The sequence below is a fragment of the Astyanax mexicanus genome, chromosome 4, assembly GCF_023375975.1.
Source record: "Astyanax mexicanus isolate ESR-SI-001 chromosome 4, AstMex3_surface, whole genome shotgun sequence".
In the NCBI taxonomy this organism is placed as follows: Eukaryota; Metazoa; Chordata; class Actinopteri; order Characiformes; family Acestrorhamphidae; genus Astyanax; species Astyanax mexicanus.
The window spans coordinates 41,569,914-41,589,585 of NC_064411.1; the positions used below are offsets into that span (position 1 = coordinate 41,569,914).

The following is a 19,672-nucleotide window of genomic DNA, read 5'->3' on the forward strand; positions in this document are numbered from 1 at the left end:
ATGACCTTATCAACCTTATCATATTTGGGAATATGAGACACATGGGATAATCAGCTTTTAACTTCAGAACATCTCTGTTCATTACATTAATAATAAATCAATAATTTCTGATTTATTCTTTCAGTGTTTAGTTGAAGTGTTAAAAAGTGGTTGAATGTGGGCATCAAATCCACATTTAATAAAATATTAAAATTATTTTTTTTCCATAAACACATTTCAAGAAACTTAGCGATAGTGTGATCAAATAAACAGACAAAAGTGATAGCAATAAAAAAACATTTATTGACAAAGTTAAGAAACAAACAAAATTAAGAACAGTTAAAAAAAAAAAAAGTGTCCAAACCTCTTTTGAGTAAGCACAAAGGAGACAGCGGCAAAGAAAATTCTCTCAGAAGAGAGAGATAGAAACCTTGAGAGGAACCCATACTCCTTGGGTCAATACACAAATTAAAAATGTAAAAATCTGAAAAAGACAAAAGAGCATAAACATTAAATGAAACAAAAATATGCAAATATAAAATCCCGTATAAAGACATACAATTAATAAACCCGCCTTTAATTTTATAAAAAAATAAATAAAAAATAATGTATAATTAAGTACAGAAAGATTAATAGTAAAATAGTAAAAGATAAGTACAATATTAATTGATTAAAGCACTAAAAGACAAACGTTAAAATGTTTTTAATGAATATAAGCCCAAAATAAGACTAAAACACCAATACAATAACCATTAATAAAGCAAGTAACTAAGCAATAAAAGAAATATATACAAAAAGTGTATGGATTAAAACACTAACAGTATACTACATAAAGATAAATACAGTTAAGTAATTAATAAACATCAAAAGATAAACAATATCAAGATAAAAGGATTAAAGCCTTAAGTACATGAACACAAATACAAAACAGGAAGCAATTAAAAGCATACAATACACAAAACGATTAAAACATTTATATAGTTAAAGAAAATCATTACCTTTTTAAAAGTATGGAATCAATAGCTTTATTAATACCTGCTATTTTCCTTAGCTGTGTTTTATAAAAAAAACCCCTCTAAACTAGAGTATAGAGCTGGGCAATATGGCCGAAAAAAAAAAATCTTAGATTTTTTTTTTTTTAAATCCAATTTTCGATTTAAATCAATTTTTTCCCCCTACTAAAAATCAAACTAAAGATGATAAAGAAATGGTTAAAAACTAGTTCTTATTTAATTTGTTTTCACTTAAAATGTTCCATTTGTGGTTAAAGTGCAACCAGAAACAAGCAAAAAAAAACTATTGTAAACAGTGAGAACATCTAGTGACTTTTAGAAAGCTTTCTCCAACATAGTTTAGGTACTGACACAATGCACCCTCAAACTTAAAAAATAAATAAATAAATAAACACACCCTTAAAAACAAATAGAAATAAATAAAATGGTGCCCTTTTTTGATAAAACTTACAAAGTAGACAATAGAAAACAAGTACAATTTATATGCTCTTAAGTAAATACTTTTCCCTATTGGGCTAGAATTGCAAAACAAAGCATTTAAAAAAGTGCCAGTGTTCTATAAAATGAGATCTTTTCTCATGAATATGCAAAACATTTTAACTTGTAGTGCATACAAAACCTGGTACACAGTTGGAAGATGTGCCAGGGACAGTTCCTTGTTTAACGTTGAATGGTGAACTGGTGCTGCTGCTGCGTTCACTCCTATGGTAGCAGCACTTCTCCCACTCCGCTACATGGTTCTGTTTAAGGTATAGTGATAAATTGGTTCACCTTACAGCGAGGACCTGTTTGGTCTACGTCCAACGCCGCAACACCGAACCAACTCCAGATCACGGAGCTAGTTGCTCTTAAGCTCCGCCGTCATGTGTTTTGTGTATGTGTGTGTGCGCGTGTGTGTTTGTGCGTGCAAGGGAGGGAGGGAGGGAGTGAGGGAGGGGCGGGGGGTGCGCGCGCTGGAGGGAGGGAGGTATGGAGGGAGCTAGCTAAGCTCACTCTGTGCCCACAGAGGAGCGTCTGTGGTGAAAAAGAAAACTCAGAGAAAATCGATTTTCATAAAAACACATTGTCCTTAACTATAAATTCGAATTTATCGATAAAATCGATTAATCGCCCAGCTCTACTAGAGAACTCTCTAAACTAGAGATTGAAAATATTGATTTTTTAAAATTATTATTATTATTGTTTTATATGGTACCTGACTGAGGTGTGCCTGATGTGGTGGCTGTGTCGTGGTGTATACTTAGCCAGGGGTCATAGAGCAGATGGTGGAGAGATGATCTGAGACTTCTTTGAGGTGATCTCCGTGCTGGTGTTGAAGGGTCACCTCTCACACACAGCAGGATGATTCCTATCTGCAACACTGTGGAGGACTTGGCCTCATGGGTAAACCACTCATGAGGAAGGTCCTGAAAAGTAAATTAGAGACAGTGACTGAGCGTTAAGGAATGTTTTTGACCTGAATCTCTATTCAGTAATGGTAGCTTCTACGAAGACAGTTCTCTGCCTGTAGTGTTCACTGAAAACCCATACCAGAAGAACAGAAGATGAAGGCGTGGTTCCTAACTGTACATCTGAACCAGGATGTTCTATGGCTTGAGGTCACAGTGCAGAACCCCTCTGGCATGGACCTCAATCACGCCTTCAACTAGCTGCCTTAGAAGTACCTGCAGAGTACACAGAGCACATTCTAGTAAAGTTAAATTGGCTGAAATTTATCCCAACATTTGCAATACTTGTGACTGTCGGCACGCTGCCACGTTCAATAAAAAATATATATATAAGTACCTACAGAGTGTAAGAAACAGACAGAAGGAAATTACAGTCGCTATAGAACAGGCTAACAGTTATTCAGTGGGTAGCTGCTACATTAAGGGTGAAGAGAGAAGAGTGTTCAGGTACCTAATGATTTTCCAATGATTTCACAGTTGCAGACAAATTTCCAGAGTCAGGATAAAATCACGAGAGTCTGGCTAGAGTCGAGCTGCAGTTGAGTTGCGGTCGTGTCATCTCAATCGTTAAGTGTAAGGTGGTTACGATTGAAAGTTTTAGTCAGTCGGGTTTGGGTACTGGCGCTCCGATAAAATCAACTGGGTTTGTTTTTTATTTATTAGCAGTGTTTGGAAATATTTTAAAGTGGACTGCAAAGGCAGGATTTTACAAGATGGGAAGGAAAAAAAATGCACATTCAACAACAAACATGATTTACCACCTGAGAAACAATAAGCACCCAGCACAATCCTCCCAGTACACTGCGGACACTCAGTACAATTAGCAACAGCACTGCCAACACATTTCTCTGTGTGTGTTTCCGTCCCTTAATTAGTTCCCCCGGTAAGTCAGTAATAAGAACAAATAGAGTAATAATATTAAGCTATTAATGTATTAACATATATTCATCAACCTCTTTTGGGTGGGGATGGAGAAGGTGGAGTGGCCAGTGCTTCAGCTGGAGCTCCAGGACACTGAGGATGTTGTGTCTTTTGGAACTGGGCCTGATTTTACAGAACAGAAACAAAACAGTTCATGGTAGCTGTATCAATTTATCCAATAAAGTAGATCTACAGGTCTTACTTTATATAAATAAAACTAACCGACATAAAAATATGCATGAAAATGTTCAGGACATCCAGAATGGCAAGTATTTAAAAACACAGTCCAGTGTTAATTTTTAGTAACATGTTTAAAGTCTATACTATCTAAGACAGTGAGACAAATACAGCAACTTTTCTAAAATTACACTCTTCTACTGCAGCTCAGACGTACACTCCCTCCTTAAAAAAATGCTCAAAACCAGAAAAAAACAAACAAACACACCCTGGGAGGTTAGCTCTTTAAATAGCTTTTGACCAGCATAGGTAATGTTTATTTCTGGATGATCAGCTGGACACAGCAGGGCCAACATTAGTAGCCTAGTCTTTTAAAAGTAATTAACTCATTTTTTTAAAACCCATAAAGTCCAGTAACAGCTGTGTTTATTTGTTTTTTAAAGTCACTGGTTAGCTGCGGGTGTAACTTGCTCCTAACCAAATATCCAGCACAACAAACCCAGCTTTAAACCCAAACCATCGCTGTATAAACAGAGACAGAGGAGAAGTTTTCTTTCAGTGTTTTCTGACAGAAACTGTGAGGATTCAAAAAAAAGACAAGAGTGTGTTTACTAATCCGTTACTCGTAACTTGCACGTACGGTGGATTCACGCGGTTAGTTAATAGTATGCAAAATGCAGTGAATGCTGCTGTTTGGGGTCAAAATAAACTAAACACCTTAGCTAATAAATCATGGACTGCAGAAAACTAAGCCGGAGACACAACAAACGCTAGCTCTGTAAGTTAGTTGTCTAACGGAGTTACGTTAAGTGCATAAACTGCCTGCACAGATCAGAACATAACAGCAGCTTACCTTTTCATGTTAAATCCACGACGAAAGCATTCTTTTCTCATATCTTTATAAAATCCAGTTGCAGCGTCACCTGCTCGTTCAGAAACAAAACAAACACCCAGCGCCGTTTAAGAGCTGATTCACGACCTTCTCTCCCAGCACAGGGTGTGTTTTTCTCAATCAGCAGCAGCTTTTAAACCACGCTGTAGTTCAGTAATAAGATCGCGTTTCACCGAGAGCTGAAACAGCCAGTTGGCTAACGGTAGTTAAAATACCTAACAGGCCTGAGAGCTCCTCTCGGTACTCCGGTCTAATTCGGCAGGGTTTTTGTAGATATTTAATTTCTGAATCTTATTAATACTGAATTAAAGTATGGTAATCTGGCTAATGTTAAAAAGTCAATTAGCTTTTTACCAAAACACTTTTAGTTAATGTATACCTAATTTTAGCGGTGTGTTCCCACAAGACGAATAAAAAATAAATAAAAAAAAGGGGGCGGCCGTCTGCGCATGCGCGAATTTCAGCGGCCGTCTGCGCATGCGCGAGTTTCAGCGGCCGTCTGCGCATGCGCGAATATTTGCGGCCGTCTGCGCATGCGCGAATATTTGCGGCCGTCTGCGCATGCGCGAATATTTGCGGCCGTCTGCGCATGCGCGAATTTTAGCGGCCGTCTGCGCATGCGCGAATATTGGCGCATGCGCAGACGGCCGCAAATATTCGCGCATGCGCACACGGCCGCAAATATTCGCGCATGCGCAGACGGCCGCTAAAATTCGCGCATGCGCAGACGGCCGCTAAAATTCGCGCATGCGCAGACGGCCGCTAATATTCGCGCATGCGCAGACGGCCGCTAAAATTTGCGCATGTGCAGACGGCCGCAAATATTCGCGCATGCGCAGACGGCCGCTAATATTCGCGCATGCGCAGACGGTCGCTGAAACTCGCGCATGCGCAGACGGCCGCTGAAATTCGCGCATGCGCAGACGGCCGCCCCCTTTTTTTTATTTATTTTTTATTCGTCTTGTGGGAACACACCGCTAAAATTAGGTATACATTAACTAAAAGTGTTTTGGTAAAAAGCTAATTGACTTTTTAACATTAGCCAGATTACCATACTTTAATTCAGTATTAATAAGATTCAGAAATTAAATATCTACAAAAACCCTGCCGAATTAGACCGGAGTACCGAGAGGAGCTCTCAGGCCTGTTAGGTATTTTAACTACCGTTAGCCAACTGGCTGTTTCAGCTCTCGGTGAAACGCGATCTTATTACTGAACTACAGCGTGGTTTAAAAGCTGCTGCTGATTGAGAAAAACACACCCTGTGCTGGGAGAGAAGGTCGTGAATCAGCTCTTAAACGGCGCTGGGTGTTTGTTTTGTTTCTGAACAAGCAGGTGCTGCTAAAGGTAATCGAGCTAACTGTAGCTAATTAGCTTAGCCGGTTGAGCTAACTGTAGCTAATTAGCTTAACCAGCCATGCTCCACTCGCTAGCTCGCTAACGTTAGCTATCTTACAGCGTTATTCGCCATTAACACGCTTTAAATAGTATTTAAATAGTGGTAAGACTATTTAAAGCGCGTTAATGGCGAATAACGCTGTAAGATAGCTAACGTTAGCGAGCTAGCGAGTGGAGGATGGCTGGCTAAGCTAATTAGCTACAGTTAGCTCGATTACCTGCAGCAGCACCTGCTCGTTCAGAAACAAAACAAACACCCAGCGCCGTTTAAGTATCATAATAAGACCGCGCTTCACCGAGAGCTGAAACAGTCAGCTAACTAAATTACTCACCGGGACTTACAGAGCTCCGCCGCGCTGCTCTAATCTAATCCGGCAGGGTAATAATCACTATCGGTTCTGAAGGCCCGCTAGTGCCGCTGTTTTAAGACTGAGGGGCTTTAAATGAAAACAGAGTAAAAGGGAAACACAGTACAGAGCAGCACAGCGGACCTTCAGCACCAGAGTGAAGAAATACTGGATTATTTGACCCAATATTAATAACTGTTCCCCATAAAACACAGCGAGACTTTGGACTCCTGCAGTCCCCATGCAGCTCCCGGAGAAAAGGACGTCTTTCTTGTGGCTACTGATTCAGTGGAGTGGAGCCACGACCATTCAAAACTAGGTTCGGGGTTTTTTTTGTTGCCCGAAAGGTTTTTAATTTGTGTGTTTTAATATATTCATTATATGTTATATTGTATTAAAACGTGAGATATAAACGTAAATAATCATAATTTAATAGGAACGGTGAAATATATTATTTTAATTATATTAAATATCATGCCTCAAAATCTCAGATCTCCCCCTCTTTTCCAGTGACTTTGGTTTCTTCCAAAAGTCTGTTGATGAGAGGGCGGGCGGAGCTGGACTGGAGAAAGAGGGCCGGCGTTCTGTCGAATTCTGCTACCTTGTCGAACCGTGCTGCCCCAATGAATATTTAACTGTAAAAATACAAAAGAAGCACTATTTTAGGGCATGTACCCAGTGATATTCCAGTAGATGTACGTTATTAGATTTGGAGTGCATAATTCATTGTACCATGGCAAAGTTATACTAAATATAGCTCATTACAAACTGCTTTTGTATTTATTTATGATAATAAGTGTAATTTTTAGTTTCCATTTACACTTCTGTGCAATGATAGTGCGTCCAGGTTGTTTAATGCACATAACGCCCCCTAAACCAGAATAATTATACATAAAACACGAGAAAGAATTAAATTGTGTAGGTTGGCGCATGCGCAGTACCTTTTGGGAAGCATGTATCGATGGGTAGCAAAATTCGACAGAACACCGGACTAAAAAAACTGTTTTTAACACACCTTGGGTTTGGGCTGTATTCACTCAGTCGCAGTTAAATAAACTCACTGGCCATTTAGGAATCACTTAGACCAGAATTATAATAGAATAAACAATAAAATAATAAAATGTTATATAAAATCTAAAAAAAAAAAATCACCAGTGTCAGTGGCTGTCTTTACACTACAAGCCTCAAGTGTTTTTTTATTTTATATAAATTAACCTTTTTGTCAAACAGCACACATGCTCTCAATATTTTTTTGGCTGCTCTGCCAATGCTGGCTGATAATGACAGCACTAAGGGCATGAATACTGGCAAACAGATGCATGAAATCCACAAATAAAGAAATATGAAATTTGCAGTGGCCTTTTTTATGCCCAATCAGTTTGAAGACTGAGAACAGATATGTGTCTGCACTCCCCTCCAAAGGAATTGGGCGGAAAAAGCATTATTAAAAGATGAATAATGAAGACTGGAAATTGGAAATCAGTTAATTACAACTTTGTCAGTGTGTCCAGGCCCGGAGTGGCTAATCGGGAGATTCGTGAGGATTCCCGATGGGCCGGCTGTGTCTGCTGAAGTGTCTTATTGTGTACCTTGGGGAAGATGTGGGCAGTTATTAAGGAGTATATCTATGCTGGTGTTTTACCGGAGTCAAGCTATCCGCGCGTATACGCGCGATTTTACGGTAAACAGACGCGCAGGAGGAGAGCACGCTAAAAAACACAGAGAGAGACAGACACGTTTCAGTCGGTTATATTAATTCAGACATACATTAAGCCCAGAAACGAGAAGAAAACGGATTAAAATAACTCACCTCACTGTAGATTTAGTGCAGTACATTATCTATTTGATATAATACCATAACAATCCCATCGGTTTTTAAGAGAGAGAGAGATAATATATTAATATTACTTTTTCAATCCATGCTTCAAATTAAATTTCTCATGAGTTTCCCAAAAGGCCAAAACAGATCCAGTACCTCTTAAAAGAGTCCATCCTAGACTATTACCTCTGCAAATTTGGGTAAATTGCACTGTATTGTTTATTTTATATTAATAAAAAAAATGTATGCATGTTTAAAATTAAATTTCTTATGATTTTTCCATAATGCCAAAACAGATCAATGACCATTTGAAAGAGTCCAACCTAGGCTATGACTCCTGCAAGTTTTGGCAAATTTCACTGTATTGTTTATTTTATATTCATTTTTATTTTATTCATGCTTAAAATAAATTTTCTCATGATTTTCCCATAATGCCAAAACAGCTTCACTACCATTTGAAAGAGTATGTTCTAGCCTATGACTCCTGCAAGTTTGGGTAAATTTTACTGTTTAGTTTATTTTATATTGATTTGTTTTATTTTTTTATTCATGTTTAAAATTAAATTTCTCATGATTTTCCCATAATGCCAAAACAGGTCCACTACCATTTGAAAGAGTCTGTCCTAGGCTATGACCACTGAAAGTTTGGGTAGATTTTACTGTATTGTTTATTTTATATTATTATTATTTTTTTAATCCATGCTTTAAATGAAAATTCTCATGATTTTCCAATAATGCCAAAACAAATAAAACAAAAAGGTCCACTTAACTGTTCCACCATTAAACTGCTCAGCATATTTCTAAACAGTCTAGTCTAGAAATCACCTGTTAAAGACACCTGTGCTAGAAACAGGGGGTGTGAGTTTAAAACCATCACCTTAAATCCAATACCTCAAGTGCAAGGGGCTATCTATAGTGAAACCCGCAGAAATACGCAGTGCTGATAGCCTGAGGAACTGATAGGACTGCCTCACAGTGGCCCTGTGATGGCTTATTGGAGAATGAATTTACATCTGATACTAGCAAGTATTAAAAATAAACAAAACAGTGAAATTTGCCCAAACCTGCAGAGGTGATAGCCTAGGACAGACTCTTTCAAATGGTACTGGACCTGTTTTCAAGGATTCAAGGAGATTTTACTGTCATTCGTATCACATGTGGTTCATGAGGTGGAACAAAATTGTGATCTCACGATTCAGTTTACACCCAAGAGCTGTTGTTAAAATAGATATATAAATAAAGTAAGACAACAAAATAAAATAATACAATAAAAATAGAATATAACAAAATGAAGATAAGATAAAATAAACAAAACAGTACAACTTGTCATAGCCTAGGACAGACTCCTTCAAACGGTCATGGATCTGTTTTGGCATTATGGGAAAATCATGAAAAAAAAATATTTTAAGCATAAATAAAAAAAAAATTAAATTATTATAAAATAATCAATACAGTAAAATTTGCCCAAACTTGCAGAGGTGATAGCCTATGTTGTACTCTTTCAAATGGTCATCGACCTGTTTTGGCATTATGGGAAAATCATGAGAAATTTAATTTTAAGCATGAGTAAAAAAAAATAAAAATTTACTATAAAATAAACAATACAGTGAAATTTGCCCAAACTTACAGGAGTCATAGTCTAGGACAGACTCTTTCAAATGGTCATGGACCTGTTTTGGCATTATAGGAAAATCATGAGAAATTTAATTTTAAGCATGAAATTTGCCCAAACTTGCAGAGGTGATAGCCTAGGACAGACTCTTTCAAATGGTAGTGGACCTGTTTTGGCATTATGGGAAAATCATGAGAAATTTAATTTTAAACATGAATAATAAAAAAAAAATTTATATAAAATAAACAATACAGTGAAATTTGCCCAAACTTGCAGGAGTCATAGACTATGTTCTGTAAGAAAGAACATATCCAAAGATCCTCTCGCTAACACGGACCAGGAAGCTTCCAGCGCTGCCTGACTTCAGCAAATCCTCCGCCTCCTCACGAGTAATAATACCTGTGTACAAAGAGAAAGAGCCCAAATCAAAAACGTTTAATCACGTATTTCAATTTATTGACTGTAATATAATTATTTATTATGTTAGTAATATTGCAAACAAATATAAAGAAATAGCATTAATCCTTTGAAATAATAATAATAACAAACCCAGTAATTATAAGCAGAACACTTAGACAGAGAGAGAGAGGTTTTTCTTGGATTAAAGCTCACAGATGGCCCACACTTTGAACTCACCATGAAACCAGGGGGCAACTCGACTCTCGCCTTGCTGTAAACAAACTCTGAGGGTCTGCTCCTCTTTAAACCAGCGAATAATTTCATCCCTGCTGGACGTCGACAGCGACCGGCGCATACCTGGCTTCCTGTTGATCATAACGGAAAAAAAAACGAATTCAGAAAAGCTTTAACAAAGACAAGCTGTCTGACTGCCTCTCTCATACCAGAAAATCCTACATGACATCAGCTCTACAAGCCCAGGAAACAATAGAGGGTTAAACTGATAAGCATATATGACACAGCCTAGAGCAGTGATGGTATAGTTACTTTGAAAAACTAATCCGATTACTGATTACTCCTTAAAAAAACTTAGTTACTTTATGGATTACGCGATGTGTGTGTGTGTGTGTGAGGTGGAGAGAGTAACTCACAGTGACTTGGATAAGTAACTTTAATCTGATTACTGCATTGGAAATAGTAACGCGTTAGATTACTCGTTACTGAAAAAAAAGAGTCAGATTAGAGCTGACATCACTGATTATGACACACTGTACCCACTCAACCTCACTCACAAGACCTCCAAACGTATATAGGTGTGGGCATACTCAAGTCATTCCCTAAAGTAACACTTCATGATCCATTTACATGCTGCCATCCCATGACATTTGGCATGCCAGTGTAAATTTTAAATGACATATAAAAACATACAGTATATAATATAGAAGATATACAGCTCTGGAAAAAAATAAGAGACCACTTAAAATTATGAGTTTCTTTGAGTTTATCAAATTGAAAATCAAGAGGAAGATTAATGATCACAAGCTATCAAACCAAGCTGAACTGCTTGAATTTTTAGGCATGCAGACTGAAGAGATTGGGTTGTGTTGTATTTTCTGAAGCACACTTTGCTTCAGTAAATGCTGCATCAAAAATAGCCTCCAACATGAGTGTGCTGACATGCTTCATTTAACAAAAGCCTGTCGACCCACCACTGCATGTGAGGTGCTTCCACTGGTACAGGGCAATATGAGCTATAAGGGCTATAAGTGCAATGTATCTTGTACAGTGAGCTCTGTGTTCAGTAAGGGTTCTCAAACCTTCTCTCCTGTGTGTCACTGAAAGCGCCATGTTTGTCACCATAGGACCTGTCCGCTGAATCCAATTTTAGGACTCCATGATGATATCGATCAACACATGGGCTCCTCTAAGCATTTCTGCTTTTACCTTTTTAAAATTTTTAGCCAAATCTGGACGTGCACACCCACGACACACATGTGAAACTAAATTGAGTTGAGTGGAGTCCCACCCACTTTGTCCACCCCACGCCTTGTCAGTCTCGCAAGCTTGTAGTGTATACACAGTATTTACTTGCGTTCAGAGGCAGAGCTAAGACATGATGCTGACAAAGTGGGCGGAGCTGGACGCACTGGACGTCCAACTCTGCCTTCCTGCAGGCTGCAGTCAGTATCCTCTCAAAATAACCGGAAAAGCAGGAAAAATGAGCCGTGATACAGTTGCTTCAGGACGAGCACGTTCGTTTGGCGAATTTGAACTAACCTAGAGTACTGTGCCTGAAGTTGCTGCTGCTGGTATTAAAACCAAAATAGCAGCAGCACTACTATGGAGACGAAATGAATCTGTTCATTCATTTTATCCTTCCAGCTTCCCGCTGAACGAACCACCCACTGAATTGTCAACACGCCAACTTCACACGCATGTCCTTCTATATAATTTTATTTCTAATTTTTCCCATTTTTCTCCCCAATTTACACGGCCAACCCACTCATTAGGACTCCCCCTATCACTAGTAATGCCACAACACACCAGGAGGGTGAAGACTAACACTTGCTTCCTCCGATACATGTGAAGTCAGCCACCACTTCTTTTCGAGCTGCTGCTAATGCAGCATTACCGAGCAGCCAGCGTGCTTGGAGGAAAGCACAGCGGCTCGGCTCCGGTACATCAGCTCACAGACGCCCTGTGCTGCTGACATTACCCTAGGAGTGATGTGCGGAGAGAGCGCCATCTACCCACCCAGAGGGAGCAGGGCCAATTTTGCTCCCTCTGACACCGGCAGCTTGACAGCAAAGCTGCATAAGCTGGGGTTCGAACCTGCGACCTCCTGCTCATAGTGGCAGCGCCTTAGACCGCTGGACCACTCGGCGCCCCTAGACACATGTCCTTCTAAAACCAATCAGCATCAGATTTTACCTGGTCTAGTAAGTTCACATCATGCCTTTTCTGCAGCAGTACCGCTTGCTGCAAGGTCAAAGTTGAACCATGTTGAACTTTGGCTGCAGTAAGCGTTAGCGCAGTGGAGGCATGTTTATAGTGATGGAAATGCACCATTCTGCTGGAGAAACAACTAAATCCTATGGGGTCAGTGTACCGCGGCGCCAAGGGGTAAAATGGGATTGGGCCTTCGTCTCTGATTGTAAACACAAAAAATATTCTAAAACAAAATGCAAAATAAAAGCTTTTAATTGGTTAAACCCATTTCAACCATGCTCTTATAAGACCCTATATTTTCGGTGTTCCCCCAAATAAGCCACAAACTTTATTCTAAGGACCCCCTGAACCTTTCAGCTGTAGGGTGCGGCTCCTTTAAGAGAGCCTGTGTGTTTATAACAGAGCTGAAGTGAATGTGGGTCCGCGGGCGCCCCCTGTCTGTCGCAACGCGCACTGAGACAGAGACAGAGAGAGAGAGAGAGAGAGAGAGACAGCAGAGCAGAGCTGAACAGTGCTGAGCTTCTCCTGCTGCTGCTGTTTCTGCTGGGGGTGATTTGGTCCTGGAATTTTGCTCTCTGTGCTGCGGGACTTCACCCACCTGCACCCGTGACGGACACGGAGAGCCGCAAAGCGCCGGGCCCGATACCGCGGACGGCGTCATGCACTGACTGGGATGTGAGAGGTGAGCGCGCGCGCAGAATCCTGTAGCTATAGCTTCTCATCATCAGGGGTCAGGAGACCCTCTGTGTGTTTGTGTGTGTGTGTGTGTGGTGGACCACTTAGCTACCCACCCCCCCCCCCCCATATATATATATATATATATATATATATATATATATATATATATATACACACACACACACACACACACACACACACACACTGTCAATGCATGTCAGTGTCACCACTTCTTTGCTGTGCTGCTGAGGGTGCAGCACACTGGCGTTATACAGGCTATGGTGGTTTTCGGTTCTCTGTAACTAGCTGTAAATGTGGCCATCAGTGCACACTGTGCTGTTGGGTGAACTGGGAGGGTGTGTGTGTGTGTGTGTGTGTGTTGGGGTCTCTGCAAAGGGGCTTGTTAATCCTGTTAGGCAGTAGGACTGACAGAGGGGGGGATGGTCCATACGAGGTGGGTGCTGATGGGGATGGGGGGTGGGGGGCCTAGGTAGACCCCAAATTAGGCACAAAAAATTAGCATAAAAGCTCGACGACCTTGGCTCGGATGTGCGCGGATGCGAGAGAGCGAGCCAGCGCGCGCACGCGCCTCATTCACGCTCTTAAAGGCGCACGCGCACACGCCTCCCTCCATTCATGAGAAAGAAAACGGAGCAGTATGTACACATTGCTGTATGTATAGCTTAGCTATATACGGAGAAACACCGAGCTGCTGTTGGCTGTAAAAAGCTCGTATACCCGCGGAGGTGCCCGTGCGCGCGCACTCGCTCGCTCCCTTTTAACCGTAGGAAAGCAAAGCGCGAGCGGACAGGAAGTCAGCGCGCGGATCACGACGCGGCGGCATCAGCTCTCCCACACATACACACGGCCCTTCTTTCCGTAGGCACGAGGCCGCGCGACCGGATGCGCGAGGAGAGAGGCGCAGGTCGGAGAGTGCACGCGCCCGGTGATGCTCTGACTGAATGAAGCTGCGCGATACTCAGAAACAGAGCTGACAGGATGACGGCAGGTGTGAGATTTCTCTCTCATTCTCTCCTTCTTTATTTCTCCATCCTTCATTCTATTCTGTCTACTCTTTCTTTGCTTTGTACTTTCTTTTCCTTTTATTTCACCCACGTTCCTTCTATATTTATGCCTTCTTTCTTTCTTCATTAGTGGATTATAGCTGCTTTCCTTCATTCCCTCTGTCTTGTTTCATTTTTGCTTCCTTCTTTCTTTAATTGTTCTAATTTTTTTTTCTTTCTGTTTGATTTTTACTGTCCCTTTTTTCTTCTTTCTTACTTTATTCGTTCTTATTTAATTTTGCTTCAATTTCTCTCTCTTCCCTTGTTTTTTTATTCCTTTTTTCTGCTTCATTCTACATTGTGTTTAATGTTCCATAAACATTCTGTTTCATGTTTACTTCTTTCTTTCTTATGATTTTATGTTTGCATTTTTTTCTTTGTTTTTAATTGCATCTACTTAAGTTTATTTCTTTCTTTCTTCATTTTTCCTTCATGCTTTCTTTCTTTTTTCTTTCCTCTGATTTTGTTTTCTTTCTTTGTTTTTATTGCATCTGTTTATTTATGTCTTTCTTCATTCTTTCTTCATGCTTTCTTTCTTTCTTTCTTATTTTATGTTTGCTTTTCTTTCTTTGTTTTTTATCAACTTAAGTTAGTTCATTCGTTCATTCCTTCCTTCCTGCATAAATTTCTCTCTTTTTCTGTTAATTTCATTTTTTGTCTTGTTTCATGTCTACTTCTTTCTTTCTTTCTTTCTTTTTTTCTGTTTCTTTGTTCTCATGTTGGTGATATGAGGGTTTCAATTCAGTATATTCAGTGTTCAATATCAGTATTTTCTTACACCCTCTTATGACTGAACTTATTATTATTTTAACTTATCCTCGCTCTCACGCCTCAGAGGCAGAATCAGGTGCTTTGATGAGTCAGTGCAGGCTGGCCTTCACCTTTTCTGGAGTGACTACATTGATCTTGAGATGGACACCGAGGGTGAATAGAGAGATAGAGCTGCTCTACTGTTTAATAACTGCGTATGGTCTCTTCCCTGCAAACAAAATATTAGCATGTCTCAATCTCATTGCCAGAATCTGCAAACTGCCTTATGGCTTTAAAAAACAGAGAGTGGGAGAATGGTGTTTTTTTTACCTGGGTGATTAGAATTGTTGTTTGCACTCAGTTTTTTTCTGTTTATACTTAGTACAAGAAGCTGTGTGTGTGTTAATGTGTGTGTAAGAGAGAGTGAGATACTTGCCATGTGTTGGTAATGTGGCAGGGCTGTGTGCACCCGAATGGTCAGAGCTAATCTTAGAAAGCGTGTCTGTGCCCACCATCCCTGGGGTGCATGCATGCCATTACCGATCTCCTCTCTTCTGCAGAGTATAGTGTCTATCCAAGTGTGACTGGGTTTGCGTCTTTGAGGTTTGCTGCTTGTACTGTAGAACTCTGTCTTAATGTGGGTTTAAAGCAGCATTGTGTGTGAATTGGAAGGTTTTCTACTAAACTTTCTACGAAGCACTGCCACTGTGATAGGGAGATCGCTGGTTTGAATCCTGGTCATGCAGCTTGCCGTCAGCTGCTGGAGACCTGAGAGAGCACAATAGGCCTTGCTCTCTCTGGGTGGGTAGATGGAACTCTTTCCTCTCACCACTACTAGGGTGATGTTGATTAGCACAGGGCGTCTGTGAGCTGATGTATCGAAACCTAGTTGCTGTGCTTTCCTCCGAGTGTGCTGTGATGTTACTGCAGCTGTTGAAAAAGACATTCACACGGTGGCTAACTTCACATGTGTCTGAGGAGGCATGTGCTAGTGTTGTGGCATCACTAGTGATTTTTTTTTTGACACCAAACATGATTTCTTGAAGTAATGTATTAGACATTTTAACTGTTAGGTGTGTGAGCGTGTGTAAAACTCTCAAGCACATTCTCTTGTTTGTTACTTGATAAACAATATTTATCTGCTAGTGTGCACTGAACCAGCATAACAGTCTAGAGGTGTTCTCTGAGAGAACAGCTTCATGGGAAATTGAGTTCTGTGGTATTAATCACAGGAAAATAGTCGCACACACACACACACACACACACTGAGAGAGAAAAGCTCCAGAATGTGGTAGGTGTTCCCCCTAAGGAGCATTCAAGGACAAAGAAACAGCTCATAGAAACACATTTAGCAGACGGACGCGGTGCTGTAGGTTCCTTATGATAACATCCGGGACTCCTTCCCTAACTACAACTCATTACTGCGGCTGCCACTGACTGCAGGTCAGCCAGAGAGACTGAGGACATTGTCTAACAGTCATCCTATGGATCTTTTCTGTGTATATAAGGGAGTAGCTTAGTTGCTGCATAGCTATATAGCAGCTTCCTCACTTATTATAGTTCCACTGTGTCACAGATCAGGCACTGTAACAAATATCTGTTATTTTTTTTACAGTATATCCATACAGTAAATAACTGTTTAATGATATTATGTAGTAAAACTGTAGGGCACAGTGCATCTTGGGATACCTCATGAAAACAGCTGCCACCTGTTTATATAATAATAATAATCAGTAATATTTAAGGAAAAAATGGATGGTAAAAACATTTCCCAGGAATTTACTGCTTCGTTGTGCGACTAAACAGCAGGCAAAACACATAAATCTACTACATGTGGAAGCTTCCATAATTTGACCAAATATTAGACTGTAAAACGTAAAATACAGAATATTTTCAATAAATTTGAAACAACCATATGCACTCACTTTCTTTGGGTAGAGTTTAGTCCATATTTTGAGTAAATATGACCTAAATAGAACAGCTAGGATACACTAAGAAATAATGTTTCTATCCTATTATGTTGCACAAAGCCTATTGGCTCCTGACATCCTTTATTTGCATAATGGTTGCCCCCTGAACTCACTCACCATTAGTGTTGACTGACTCTGGACTATCGGGGCTACCTTGCCTATCTACCATATTCAGTTACGTTTTATATATTGGTTGACTGTCTAGCCACAGTGTTGTAGGCCATAAGAGCAAGCTGCCATTTTCTTTGCTGCATAGCATAACTTTAAGTTGTCTGATATCTACAATGCAGTAACTTTGCAATGTTCCTGCTGACAGTATTTTTCCTGTTCATTTACAGTGTACGGCTAGCCATCATTTTACAGAATGATAGAAAGAGTTGTATGTACATATTTATGCCAAAACTGTAATAATTAAAATTAAATAACTGTAATTCTGTAAATCCTTTTTTGGATCCCTACTATATTGATGTCACTTGGAACATAATGTCTCCTAGCTAACCCAAGGTGTACTCTGTAAAATACTGTAGATATATACACTGTCTGGCCAAAAAAAAAGTCGCAACCTGGATTAAAGAAAGCAAATTATCTGGTGTTGCTGCAGTTGGTCAGGTCTAGGTTCAGCAACAGTGTGTGCTGAAAGAATGAGGTCAGCTGACTACCTGAATATACTGAGTACAGACCAGATTATTCCATCAATGGATTTTTTTCTTCCCTGATGGTACGGGCATATTCCAAGCTGATAATTTCAGGATTCATGGGGCTGGAATTATGAATGAGTTATTCAGGGAGCATGAGATCATCATTTACACACATGGATTGTTCACCACAGAGTCCGTAGCATTTTTAGCCATAGCATTTTCTTGTTTACCAGTAGATTGGCTGCCTTTCTGTTTGTACATTTCAAGTCGACTACTGTACTTTTCTGTTGTCTCTTTATGGCTTTAATTTAATGTAGTCAACTGTCACAGTGCTCAGAGTCATGAAGTGCTTGCATGCATCTACGTGCAGTGCTCTGCTGGTGGTGCCGAGTAGTTTCCACTACATTGTGATTGTAAACTCTAGCTGATCTAACAGTAGAGTCATTGATTTGAATGGGTGTTAGTATTGTCTAGATATTTTGAACATGTATTGCACAAATTTTGACTTACATTTATTTTAAAAATCATAAAGTGCAATTAAAACTTGTATAATATCCAATGCTATAACTGTCATAATGATTTTATCCAATATTATTCGTCTTTAGTGTGGGGTCAGCGTGCTGGTCTGTGGTCAGCCTTTATGGGCCGAGTGGCGGAAGTGCTATAGAAGTGATACCGTACCCTCTGCACTCTGGAATCCTCGTTACACCCCCCTTCCTCCTCTTCCTCTTCTTCCGCTCTTTCACCCGCACGACCCAGAGAGGGCCGTTTAAACATACACACACACACATAAACACACACACACGCACTGACACTCACACACACGTACACAGATTGTTTTAGCAGCTGGGATGTAGAGTAAAAACATGAGCCTCTTTCACTCTCTCTCTCCCTCTCTCTCTCTTTCACTCTATCTCTAGCAGTAGTTTAAACGCTCAGCATCTACTCTACCATTCAGCATGTTCAGTTCAGCTACTGCAGTCTGTAGCTATTTATGAGCTTCCGTGCATGTTTATAGATAGCAGCGTGTAATGCACCGTCACATCAGATCACATAAACAACTCTATTAGACATTACTGAACTGCTCGCCGCTGCGGTTTCAGACGAGCGCGCTGCTTCAGTCGTGTGGTTTACATGATGCTATAACTTGTGGTTATACACTTTCATTACATTAGCTTTATAGCTTCAGTGCAGAACTGTAGAAGCAACCTGCAGACAACAAGCATGCTCACAAGAGTTAACAAAGGGACATACAATCAATAACTGTTCATTTATTTTATGAGGGAAGAACAATTAGCAAAATGTATGACTAAAATGATTAATCAATCCGTCAATCTGTCAGTCAATCAATTAGTAAATCAATAAATCTATCAACCTTTATTTTCTATCAGAAAAAAAAACATTGAGATAGGGACTGAAGAAACATTCACTGTAAACGTTGGATGTTTAAAATGAATAGAAATGAATAAACTTAAATGACACAAATAAAGCAGTATTTTATACAGTATATATTATGTAAAAAAAAGATATGCCATTCCAGTGTCAATGTGTCTTTTCCCACAACAACAAATTACTTATGTATTTGGGTGTATATGTGAGTTTGGACTGTGTGTGCAAGGAAAGGGTGGAAGGGATGGGAATTGTTCATTGTGTAGTTTCTATTTCTTCTGATTTCTTTCAGTTTTGTTATGATTTGGCAACTGAATTGAATTAAGTGGAAAACAACTATTAAAAAAAATACTAATTTGACCTCAAACAAAACTCATTGTTTGGTACCAACATCAAAAATAAACAGTCTGTGTATTCCTAGATAGTAATATTGATTTTTTTTTTTTTTATCCAAATTTTTATAGGAAAATTGTCATAATATAAAAAGCACATGGTCATATATAACATGGTCATATGGTCATATTAACATAAATCTGAGTAAAGCAAAGTTTGCCTTTTTAAAAGAATGATATAGATTGATTTATATTATTATATTTTTACATTTTCCATATTTTGATTCCACAGTGGATAACACCACCCCCTACCACATCATGTGGGAGACTACGGTTTAGTTTCGGTGCATGTTTGACAGTTCTAGCACCCATAGATCGCTAAAATAAGGCTGTTTAAG

General features: G+C 39.6%; 2 protein-coding genes across 7 annotated transcripts in view; one reads left to right on the forward strand and one right to left on the reverse strand.

The window, feature by feature from the left end:
• Positions 1 to 259: 259 nt before the first annotated feature.
• Positions 260 to 10,396, reverse strand: LOC111194505 (SH2 domain-containing protein 4A-like). 5 transcript variants are annotated; one of them, XR_007438913.1, is made up of 5 exons: positions 6,161 to 6,396; positions 4,392 to 4,461; positions 3,394 to 3,484; positions 2,523 to 2,656; positions 260 to 2,398 (listed from the first exon to the last, which is right to left on the reverse strand). XR_007438913.1 is itself a non-coding variant. In XM_049478977.1 (5 exons), exons 1-4 carry the CDS (start codon positions 10,379 to 10,381, stop codon positions 2,634 to 2,636), a joined length of 315 nt encoding a protein of 104 aa, XP_049334934.1. In that variant the 5' UTR covers positions 10,382 to 10,396; the 3' UTR covers positions 260 to 2,398; positions 2,523 to 2,633. The 5 variants fall into 5 exon arrangements, 1 of the variants encoding a protein (XP_049334934.1); XM_049478977.1 differs by lacking the exons at positions 4,392 to 4,461; positions 6,161 to 6,396 and adding exons at positions 9,944 to 10,005; positions 10,243 to 10,396; XR_007438912.1 differs by having other exon boundaries at positions 3,394 to 4,461; positions 6,161 to 6,511.
• Positions 10,397 to 12,946: 2,550 nt separating this feature from the next.
• Positions 12,947 to 19,672, forward strand: part of LOC103023327 (SH2B adapter protein 2) — a 39,262-nt gene continuing 32,536 nt past the window's right edge. Inside the window, exon 1 of one of the 2 annotated variants that reach the window (XM_022662625.2) lies at positions 12,947 to 13,135. The gene's annotated coding sequence lies outside the window, so the exon portion shown is untranslated. Of the gene's footprint in view, positions 13,136 to 13,655; positions 14,141 to 19,672 lie in introns of those variants that run through there. The other variant, XM_007258407.4, reaches the window with a different exon arrangement.

Bases quoted from the DNA above. Each gene is read 5' to 3' on its own strand.
- LOC111194505 (XM_049478977.1), bottom strand. From the start codon at position 10,381: ATGATCAACAGGAAGCCAGGTATGCGCCGGTCGCTGTCGACGTCCAGC. The intron at 3,485-9,943 runs GTCCGTGTTAGC...CTGTAAAATCAG, and splicing joins GCAGCGCTGGAAGCTTCCTG to GCCCAGTTCCAAAAGACACA. The intron at 2,657-3,393 runs GTTGATGAATAT...TGTACTCTGCAG, and splicing joins TCCATCCCCACCCAAAAGAG to GTACTTCTAAGGCAGCTAGT.